The 11,419-nt window shown below is 42.1% G+C and overlaps 2 protein-coding genes across 3 annotated transcripts in view; both read left to right on the top strand.

Moving 5' to 3' along the window:
- mrps33 (mitochondrial ribosomal protein S33) lies at window positions 1-3,333 on the top strand. The gene is made up of 3 exons (XM_041964149.1): window positions 1-157; window positions 1,614-1,830; window positions 2,220-3,333. Exons 2-3 carry the CDS (start codon window positions 1,616-1,618, stop codon window positions 2,323-2,325), a joined length of 321 nt encoding a protein of 106 aa, XP_041820083.1. The 5' UTR covers window positions 1-157; window positions 1,614-1,615; the 3' UTR covers window positions 2,326-3,333.
- Window positions 3,334-4,607: 1,274 nt separating this feature from the next.
- The window catches only part of braf (B-Raf proto-oncogene, serine/threonine kinase), a 31,565-nt gene continuing 24,753 nt past the window's right edge, over window positions 4,608-11,419 (top strand). For both annotated transcript variants that reach the window (XM_041963530.1, XM_041963531.1), the window contains exons 1-3: window positions 4,608-4,763; window positions 10,709-10,810; window positions 10,912-11,199. In XM_041963530.1, coding sequence (XP_041819464.1) covers window positions 4,608-4,763; window positions 10,709-10,810; window positions 10,912-11,199 — 546 coding nt within the window. The remainder of the gene's footprint in view (window positions 4,764-10,708; window positions 10,811-10,911; window positions 11,200-11,419) is intronic.

Raw genomic sequence — 11,419 nt, 5'->3', positions numbered from 1 at the left:
TGGCAGTACGGCGTGTGAAGGTGAACGGTGGCCCAAACATTAGTGCAATGAATTGAAGTATAATAATAATTTAACTAGAGTTGAGTACTATTTTCCATCGTTTATACTGAGTTTTACGAAGTACCGGTGCGTACTTCCTCACAGACTACAGACTCAGGTAAGAGACCATGTTATCACTGCTAAGACGGCTAAGTGACTCCAAGTGCTGTCATTCATTATGTTGTTACATGAGGTATTTTTAACGAGCTTTTATGGAAGTAAAACCCCTTAATTTAACACCTAGCTTCAAAATTACGGCTAAAGTATTAAGAATGTATCCATTGAAATAAAGATGATATTGCTTTTATACAGTAACGGGAAGTCCCCCTAAAATAGGGCACAGGCAATCAAATATTTGTCCTGTTTCATTGTTTTTCTTTTACAGCTGTGAGTTACAGTAGCACATCATACTGAGACTCCGGTAACAAATGCAAATACAGTAACAGTAGAAAAGCTAATTAAATGTTTTAAAAAGCTGATAATGAGCCTCTGCATTTAGAACCAGTGTTCTGTGTCTGTTTCAGTTGATGGTTTCAGTAATTGTTTATAATACAGTATTCTGTATTTTTTAGTATTTGAGCAGAGGGGTGCCAGTATGGAGTTGCTGTGGCTGGAAGGGTTGGACAGGAGTATAACTGCTGCTTTTCATCTCAGAATAAATCGAACAATGACGTTCAGGTGTAATTTTAAACCAGCAGCACATTAGAGTTTTGCTTCACCAGTACAAAATGTTGCTAAAAGAGACACAAAACAACTAGAAATGACCCAAACATATTGAGCCTACAGTGATGTATGAGAAAAAAAACATTTGACATTGCATTTTTGCTTGAAATATGTCTAAAATTATTATTGTTGCCAATTAGTTCATTGAATCATGATCACTGAATTGATGAATCAACTATTCTCTCACCTTTTGCAAGCATATTCGTTTCCTGTGCAGTTTCCAGACAACAGTTTAGTTGTAGAGTATTACTGGAAGATCAGCTGGGTCAGTTTTATCAGCTGATTTTATGTGGTGATAGTCATATCGTAGTGACGTATTTGTTGACAGGTAAGTATGAAGAAATGTTTGTCCAGGAATGTCTAAGATGCGTTTGAGGTCATTTAGAAACAGTGAGAGCACACAAAGTTTATTTAAACACTGTGAAATGTCTCACTTACTGCATGTCATGATTCTTCAATAAACAGTTCAATGTATTATTATTATTAGTAGTAGTGTTAATTGTGTGTTTATTTTAAATAATCAAATGTTGTCCAATATATCACTATAATATTTTTTTAAACTCTCTAGTTATCAATGTCCTATTAACATTAAAAAATCCTGTATGGCTCGTGCCCTGCTTATTTATTTCCCACATTTTCATTCTAGTATTAAAGCAACCCTCAATGTTTCCTTAAATTCTCAGAAAGAGCAAAACTAATGTTAAAGCTAGCTCGGTGCCTCATGACGTTAATTGTGCACTTGTGTACAATAGAAGAGAGCGAGCCCTCAGACCCAAATGCCTGTGATTGGTTAACCAACACACCTGTCAATAAGGAATGCTTGATGTGATTGTCTTGGCTCTGTTCGGCAGTCATGGCCGGTCTGTCCAGCTATGCCACGCGCATGGCCAGGCTGAGTGCCCAGATCTTTGGGGAGATTGTGCGTCCGACGGACACCAGATCTATGAAGGTGGTCCAACTGTTCCAGGAGCCTCCCATGGCCAAGAGGAAGGAGGTGTATGACTGGTATCCACAGCACAAGGTTTACTACGCCATGACTCAGAAGCTCAGGTTCATGGGACTATTCAGGTACTCTAGAAACTATTAAATACACCTCCCACACTGAAACAAACCTGGTAAACACAGTGTAACTTACATTTGCACTGCACTTATTCTCTTCTTTGTCAGCTTTGTCAGTTGCTTTAAACAACTGTTAAATTAAACTCAACGCTTCCTGCAAGTGTTTGACATTACAAGCCTACCAGGACAAGTAGGTGCTGAAAGGATTTAAATGGGAAACGTCTCTTAAGGAAGTGTTGAGTTTCATTAGCAGAAGCGTAACAGCAATCAAACAATGACAAAGTAGAATGGAGCAGTGAGTGAAAATGGTATTTCAGTTACAAAGAGAAATTCAGAGCATTAGTGTGGACCTAACCAGTAAACATGGTGAAAGTTCAATAAATTCTTTTCCTTCTCAGAGACGAGCACGAAGACTTCAAGGAGGAGATGCTTCGCCTGAGGAAACTGAGAGGAAAAGGGAAACCAAAGAAAGGAGAGGGGAAGAGAGCAAGCAAGAAAAAATGAGCTGCAACATTTCTACTGCATGGGACTGTGTACAGTATGACTGTGGGGGGATGCTAATCCCAAAAGAATCCATTGGTCTGGTCAGGGTTGCCCAGTTACTTTGTCTGAAGCTTTTCTATGTTGGCATGAATAACACCGTTAGTCAACATTATATATGAATCATTCTCATGTACAGTATGTTGGTTGTATTGAAGTGAATTCTATCCTTTTCTTGTTTAAGTCTTTTGCAAAGGGTAAAACAGTATGGAGCCACAAACAGCTAACATGTAGCTTTCAGTTGGCCCCTACTTAAACAAGATGTTAATTAGGACTGTCTGAGAGCACATCCAACAATAAGAAGCCAGAATTTGTGGATTAATAAAACATTTTGGTCTATAGCAGCTATATTGTACCTCATGTCAAGTGTTAGCTAGTGTTTTCCTAACTGTTGGGATGGGATGGTTTGAAAAGGATGTAAAGGAACTGACATCTTTCATGTTTTCAAAATAAAAGTAATATAAGCAATGTGGAGTGCTACAAAGCTCTTTCTGCCTGCTGTTCAAAAACACTGCAGTAAAACTACATATTATACATAGTATATAAATGTTGGTACTGACTTGTATATTTCATGTGGTTTTACCTGCTCCAGTTAACATGTGGGTGTTTCGAACACTAGACCAGATATCATTGCCGTGGGGGTCACTGCAGCCATGTAAATGACAAAAAATAAGTAATAATAATAGCGATGTAGAAAAAACTGGGCTGTCAATGGTCCAATTTCACATTTACAGATGTGGCTTCAAGGCTGGATGACCACCTGCCTGTGGATCCCACTCTACCGGAGCCCCCTGAAGTCCCAGTGCATGTCAGTTACTTCTGGTAATTCATTCAATGTAAATCTCTTAAGTAAGATGGGTCATGCATTATCACTTTGTCTCATGATTAACACAATATTGATAAGGCCATTCGAATGAGCAGGATGAAATTCTAGTAATTGATCAAGCACTCGCTCCAGCCACAAGATGTTAGATTACGCAATAAATGTCTCCAGAAAGTTTGTGTGCTTTGAGTACTGTTAATTGATCTTCCCAATAGAAGACCGTCAAATACTAGTGATGGCCAGTATGACAGAGATGTGTTTTTTTTTTTCTTTTCAATGAAGTCATATCGTTTTCTGTGCTATAGGTAGTGGATTAGGTAGAAATTAATGTGGGTTTATATTTTGAGACTGTGAGCTTGCTGAGGTGTCCAATAAGGCACAGTTGGGTCAAGGGGAACACTACAGCCAGTAATGGCAGATAAAGTAATCCCTGTCAAGACTGTGACAGTTGAATAGGGTGTGGATATAACTGACAGGTCTTTGCATGTTAGCAGTTTTGAGTGTGTCAACACCATGGAATTGATCTGCACTGATTATAGTACAGTCTTTGCAACATTTGAGCAGACATAGAGGACTGAAGACAAGAGAATACTCTTCATGATGAAGCTCTGTAGAGTGGATGGGCTCTGCTCAGGCCCTGAGAGGAAATCTTTTTAAGTCGAGTTTATGTTGTGCTCACATTGCAAATATTCTGAACATCAAGTTGTGATGAATCAAATTACCAACAACAAACTGATGTCCAAAGCTGGAGCCTGGCACTGTTTTTCCAGGACTGGAGAAACTGGTTGGTTTCTGGATATCTGGCCCAAAAAAAAAAAAAAAAAAAAATGTAGCTGCCATGAGTAGCCTGTGTTCACTGAACTCAGTGGAAGCTTTATACTTTACACAGATAGCCCGAGGGTGGGGGCTCAGCAGAAAGCTGTTATATATTATGTTCAAGCCCCCTTTTTAAGATGGGCTCTTAAAATTAAAAATAATAATAATAATAATCAAAATGATCTATTGGGAGCTGTAGAGAGGGACTAAACTTGTAAACCTATAACTAAGCAGGGTAATAGCAATAATACCAACAACAACAGCTGAATAATAATAATAATAATAGCAATAATAATAATAATAATAATATTAATAATAATAATAATAATAATAATAATAATAATAATGCGAGTACAAACAATACTTATTTATTATTATTAATGTTGTTGTTGTAGTTGTTATTATTATTATTATTCTAAGAAGAAGAAGAAGAAGAAGAAGAAGAAGAGTCGGGTTTTTGGTCGTGTTAGCAGTCAGGAGCGCGTCTGTGCTCCCATCCAGCGCAGAGGCTCGCAGCTCCGTCCTGCGCCTCTGTCTCCCCCTCCTGTCCTCATCGACAGCCTGCGTTTCCCTCTATTATTTTCCACTCAGTTTCTCGCAGTTTAAAATGGCGGCGTTGAGCAGCGCCGAGTCCCCACCGCCCGTCTTTAACGGAGACACCGCGGAGCGGGAGCCGGGCAGGGAGCGGGGCCTGGAGGAGCTGGGCGCCGGCCTGGACTCCTCCTGCACGTCGGGGATCCCCGGAGGTCCGCAGGATGAGGAGGTAAGCGCCGCGGCGGCGGGGTAGCGGCTCTCGGCCGGGCAGGGGACACGGGCTCTGAGCGGAGGTAATTGGATGTAAATGTTCAGGAAACGCCGGCTGTAACATGGATCGCGGGGGGATGCGGTGCAGGGGGCACGGCGATGCACTAAATGGGAAGGATTGGTGTGAGCGCAGGGCTCTCGCAGCCCCTCGGCGTCCGCCGAACAGAAAAATGCGACAGACTTACGCGAGCAGGAGGGGAAGCTTTTACACGGCGGAGCCCGTGTTTATTTCGGGCCTGCTTTATTCCAGTCGCTCCTGGCTTCGTTTTCCAGGCTCACTGCAGCTGCAGCCTGGTGCGCCAGCAGAGCGCACACACACATACACACACACACACACATACACACGCACACACACCGCTGTTGACGCAACAAAGACACGCAATTACACCGCTTTCTGCGCTGTGGCGGACTCTGATGTGGCCAAAGTTTCATTTTCACCAACCCGCTCCGGCTCTTCGCCTCGAAGGGCTGACGATGATGATGGAGGTGGAGGCTAACTCAAGTCGTGCTTGGGTTTTTTTTTTTTTTTTTTTTTTTTTTTGGATGTGTAATTTAGCAACACAGGCTACTTTTATTTCTATCAACTTACAGGCGTTACAATCACCGCCCCCACGTCCACACACACACACACACGCACACACACACAGAGGAGGAAGCATCAGTCAGGCTGCGTCCTCATCATTACATTCACAGTGGCCATGTAGCCTAGCCTGGACATCAGTCTTCAGTGTGCAGGTCAGAGGCCTCACTGCTGGACCGTGACAGCAGGCTCCATCACACCAGCAGGATGTTTACAGTCAGAGCAACATCATTTCTCAAAGTTCCTAACATGTGTTATCACTACTAATATCAGCTGTCCCAGCCCTGCCTTCAAACAGGCGAACCAGTCATTGATTCCATACATAAAACGACAAGTCTCTCATTATGTTGCCTGTCCCTCACAGACTTGTGGGGCCCCTGACCCCATTTTAAGGTTCACACATTCTCATCACCTCAGCAGTTAGTTTTCTTCCTCGCATGTCATGTATGTGTTGTTATCAGGAGCATGACACCTCCAGAGGGATTGTAGTGCTGATTGCACTTTGTAATTGTACCTCTGTGATGATGGGGGGCTCACAAGAGATGGAGCAAACCTGTGCTGAGATATCCAAACTTAGTTAACCTAATATGCTGCAAGAGCACTGGCTCCTACAGTTCTCATAATCCACCCAGTGCTACTTTTTCACCAGTTTGTGACCCCGGCTTCTCTTAGAAATGTCTACTTTCCAACCTGAGATCCCCCTGATGACATCACTGTGACCTCATCAGTGTTATTTTCTCAGCTCCTTCAGAGCCTCAGCAGACAATGTGTTACTGTTTCCACAGGCCGAAGAGTGCCGTCCATGAGGAGGAGGCTCGTTTGTGTGTCAGATGTTTGGGTTTCCCCTTAAATTTGGTTTTCAGTGAAATCAATTTAATGAAACGTGTCAGTTGTAGAACTCTAATGTGGCCGCATCGGCAGAGCTCATGACCTCATAGAATTATTGTCCTAGTTATGAGTTTTGTTTTCGGGGAGGTCCAGTGTTCCACGTCTGCCCTTCATCCTCAATGCTCAATTATTCAATTAAATCAAAACCGGTTATCTATAGGGTCTGCATTTTATATATCCTTTACAGTAGGTGAAACACGGTCAAACCCCAGGAGGCAGCATTGTCAGCTAGGATGACTGATGTCTGCTGGAGGTTGTATGTTTGATGTACATGTTGCTTTGCTCTGTAACATAAAATATTAAAGTTATAGCCGTCGCTTTGCATGTTTGAAAGGATAGTTATGTTGTCATATTCAGTTCTAGTCACTACTTTTCCAAAGCAGCATTTTAACTTGATTTCCTACCTTCCAGAAAGACGTCATCTTCAGTTCATTTGAGTTTGACATGAAGATCTCAAAACTTGCTACTGATGGATAGTCCATCATACTGAAATATTTATAGCCATTTTCCTACAACTATTTTCTTGAAGTTTTAATCCCAGGAACTAAACACCAGTAAATTCTGCAATATAATGATAGAATATCATTTTCCAGAAACCCACTGTGGTGTCTTCAGATGTCAACAGTTCAAAGCCCAAAGATCTTCAGTTCACTATGATATGAAATGGAGAAAAGCTTTGAGTCTCACACCTGAGACGCTGGAACCAGAGAATGTTGAGTTTTTTTGTAGAAGAAGATTGAGCAGTGTAGCTGCTGATTCATTTTCTCTACTTAAAGTCTACTAAAGTCCAGAAACTATTACAATATCTAAAAAGTTCCTTTCAGCACATTGCTTTTTTTAGAGCCCTGTGAGTATTAGCCAGTCAGTCCATACACCTCGTTTGCTGTTGCAGGTTTTTAAAAATGTCAGGTGTTAAAATCTGTTCAACTCCTTCAGCAGTGACTTTTTGGGGACATGGACTACATTTTGAACCTGCATGCAGCTGAATTCAGGTTAAGTTCCTGAGCTACTGGAAAAAGTTTCTGGAAAATACCTCAACTGAGCGCAGGGACATTGTAACAGTACTTGGTGTTGCATTCTTGAATGCTTCAACACCCAAAAGTTGAGTGTCAGCTGTCAAAGCTGTCAGTCCAGTGATGTTTAGGATTACAAAATTCTGGGAATATTCAAGGTGGAAACTTTCCATGCAAATTGATGAGAATTAACAGGAAATAATGGGAATGAAATGGAAGTACAGGGGTTATTTGCCCAAGCTGTATTTACCATGTCACATGCAGATAGAAAGAAGCCTTGTATGTAAGCCTTCTAAAAGAATAAAAAAAGCAACAATGTAGTTGAGTTGAACTTTCATTAAATGAGTCGTCTTAATTAACATTGTATCGAACTTTCATTGAACAAGAAAATAACGTTGCGTCTGACCTCTGTAACCTCTCCATGGACTTCCTCAATGCCAGACACTGATGTCTCAGCTTCACTAGCCGAGCTTGTTGACGACGGCTGTCTGTCAGGCTCAGAGAGCTTCGCCCTTTTGCATTTCTTGGTGTCAGTGGTCCCAAACATGGACCATTTTCAGTCGGAGGTGGCTGATGTTGGTGGGATCTGGATGGTGATGGAGGCAAAGGGGAAGCAGGGGACCTTAAAATTACTTCCACAGAGTGGCTGAAGATGCATGTTGGCACAACTTGTACAGAATTTCGTACAATTTTTATTTTTGAAATTGCGCAATGATCCTCAGATTCCCGGGCTTAACTTCCCTTGGAAAATTTCTGGAAACTTTCTGACCATTTGCTACCCTAGTTGTCAGTCAATCAAATCGTGAGCACAGTAGAAAGGAAAAAGGAAGCAGTTTCTAACATCAAGGTGGTTGTTCAGCATATTCCATCGTTGGATCATCCATTAACGTATCAACGAAGAGTTTTTGGAGAGGTTTCTGCTCACGACAGAATGGCAACATAACTGACAGGAAAAATAAACGCTGACCATGATGGATTATCTATTGATTGATTTTAACAAAGGCCTGTCAAGCACTAAATCCATTGTCCAGTTCCATTCATTTATTTAATTATGGATCCAATGAGTCAAATTCTTATTGCTAGAGCGTAATGGAGTCGAGTTGAAGACAGACAGGTTATACGATGCATTTAAAAAATCTTGAGGAAGTTTTGTGTTTTCTCTGACTGTCCATCTCTGGATTAGATTTGACTCATAATTTTGGATTGTGATTACAGCTTTCCCTTATTATTAGGCAAATATTGTTTTTTACTCTATCATGTCTGTAATGTGCTTGATTCTGTGAGCTCTTCTCAGATCTAGTCATACAGATGATTGGAATTGAGACCTCATACAGCAATGACCCCTCCGGCAGGTGTGTGGACATGGTTACATATAAAAAAACAGAACAAAACATGAAAGTAGGTGGACAGTCAGCAAAACCCAGAAACGAAACGATACATCAAAGAGACTGATGAAAAAAACAGCAAATAAATAACCGATACTTTAACAAGCTGGCTACTATAAAAAATGACACTTCCTGCCCACATGTGTCCCATGATGAGTTTTCCAAGAACTCAACAGGTGTAATCCCTCACACTACAGGAAGTAGTTTTACTGAAGGTATCGTAACAGCAAACAGAGGAACAACAAATCGGAAAAATGAATTAGGTTCCATTAAAAAGTGAAATTCAGAGCGGCAGATAGATGAATATTATATGATCCAGGTACAACGGGAGCCATTAAGGTGACTCCACCCCTCCTCGGTGGTTTTTCCTGGGAAGTGTTAGTTGTTGTTGAGAATTTAGAATCGAGTGATGGTTTTTTGATTTGGAGAACAACTAAAAGTAAATAGTTTTTCTGTGGTTCCTGTTTCTGAAGCTGCAGTGTGTTTGATGTTTTAGTAACACACAGCTACACAGGTGTTTCTGTCACATGCATTCAGAATTATTGCTGCTGCTTCACAATTTCCTGGAATGTGATGAAGTTGCAATTGATTGAATGGATTTAGCTAGCTAACGTTAAGTTCATGTGTCCGTCTTAGCAGTTTCTGACCAATCGGCAGCAACTAATGCATCCAGCCTGTCAGCGTCAATTTTCGGCTGATAAAGAAGTTGTGGTAACCTTTGCTAGGGCAAGTTAACTTGTCGATTTTTCAAAGATATGTTGGTTTAGAGGTTAAATCTGTCAGTCGGTATCTAACAAGCTGTCCAGCTCCATCACCCTCATCCACACTCCGTGCCACATTTGTTTGAATATGTTCTGGTCCTGCCATGTAATTCTTTGTCCCACTTGCAAAGATCTAATTCACTCAAAGGAATTTCCAGCACAGCCATCAGTGAGCACAATTCCAGACCTGCTTGAACCACTTCCAAAATCAAAAGTGTGAGCAGGGAATACGAGGTGTGGACCCAGGGGAGGGCTAAGCATGCCCATTGCTCGCTGTCTGTAAATGAGAAGATCAGAGTGAAAAGTTCTGAAGCTTCCTGCTGACACTTCCTAGGGGATGTTGTAGCACACTTGCCCCTTCTTACTAAGGCAGGCATGTCCAAACTATTCTACAAAGGGCTGTGTGGCTGCAGGTTTTTGTTCCAACCAAGAAGGAGCACACCAGGCCAACCAATCAACATCAAGGGATCACACAGTTATCAGCTGAAGACTGAGATCAGCTGATCAAACTGGTCCAGCCTGGTGTGCTCCTCCTTGGTTGGAACAAAAACCTGCAACCACACAACCCTGTGTACTAAGGCAAACTACATGAAATCAGCCTGATTATGGACAGTTTTGGGGTGAAGGGAACTAAACCGGCTGCATTCCTCTGTTCTTTCACCTGTTTTGTTTTAAAATTGTATTCCTCAAGATTTCAACCTGACTGCTTTGCTGACTGCCTGGTGCAGCGAGCATGCAGCAAGCAGGCTGCAAATGACTGCAATGCACTTTAGATGAACGATTGCGATCAGTGCTAATGCCACTGACGAACACATTGCACTTACTGCGACTGCTTCATGATAAAAGAAACTCCTGTCTCCACCAGTTAAATGCTTTTAATGTGAAGCTGCAGCCGCAGGAAATGTTCAGTTTGCATTAGTGGTAACTGGCGTTTTTTTTTAGTTGTTGCCCACGACTCCATCAGTAGGCCATAGACTCAATCTCCAATGCATTGCCTCGTTTGGTGATAGATCATGACTCAACACACATTTATTTAAATGATGATCTTGGAGATTCTAACCTTAAATAAAGGTTCGTACCAACCTCACGGTCAAACTACAGCCAATGATCTATGAGATAACACTGTAATGCTCACACAGCCAACAGTGCTAAACTGGCAGTGCCTGTGGCAACAGATCAGCTCACTACCTGTGGAGCCACATCGGCTACCCGTGTTTGTGGTTGTTCATGTAATGGAAAACATACATTTGCTAACATTGTTGCTGTTTTCCCCACAGATCTGGAATATCAAACAGATGATAAAGTTGACACAAGAACACTTAGAGGCTCTTCTGGACAAGTTTGGAGGAGAACACAATCCTCCTTCCATATATCTAGAGGTAAGATAGGTTTGGTTTTAAAGAATGTAGTTGCTGGAAAATAAATCTTGTGAATGTCACTTGAAGTGTTGAAGCCGCTGAGTCTGTGCCGTCTCTGTCAGGCCTATGAGGAGTACACCAGTAAACTGGACGCCCTGCAGCAGAGGGAGCAGCAGCTGCTAGAGGCTATGGGCAACGGTACAGACTTCTCCTGCTCTCCTTCTCCCATGCCAGCCCTTCTGGAGGTCAAGATGGGAGGCTGTGGGGTTGGAGGGGGGGCTCAGGCCTTTCCCTCAGCCCCCAACACCTTGGCTGTCCTGCAGACCCCCACCGATGCCAGCCGAGCCAATCCTCGCTCCCCTCAGAAGCCCATCGTCAGGGTCTTCCTGCCCAACAAACAGAGGACAGTGGTATGTCTGAAGGTCTCTCTGAGGCTATATAATAGACATGATTTTAAGGTTTTGGATTTTGATTGTGAAAGATTCTAAGAAACCAAACCCTAATTTATTTTAATTTGCAATAGATACAAGTACAGTATGACGCCTTGGCATGGCATGACAGGCACGTCCATACTATCCCATGAAGGGCCGTGTGGCAGCAGGTTTTCATTCCAACCAAGGAGGAGCACAC

This window comes from Chelmon rostratus, chromosome 22 (assembly GCF_017976325.1).
Source record: "Chelmon rostratus isolate fCheRos1 chromosome 22, fCheRos1.pri, whole genome shotgun sequence".
Taxonomy (NCBI): domain Eukaryota; kingdom Metazoa; phylum Chordata; class Actinopteri; order Chaetodontiformes; family Chaetodontidae; genus Chelmon; species Chelmon rostratus.
The sequence above is the reverse complement of the archived record's forward strand: the minus strand, read 5'-3'. Positions and strand labels throughout refer to the sequence as shown.

What these genes read in the sequence shown, in the direction of transcription:
- mrps33 (XM_041964149.1), top strand. Translation starts at nt 1,616, where the DNA reads ATGGCCGGTCTGTCCAGCTATGCCACGCGCATGGCCAGGCTGAGTGCC. An exon ending in AGGTTCATGGGACTATTCAG is followed by an intron (nt 1,831 to 2,219) that starts GTACTCTAGAAA and finishes TTTCCTTCTCAG; the next exon opens with AGACGAGCACGAAGACTTCA.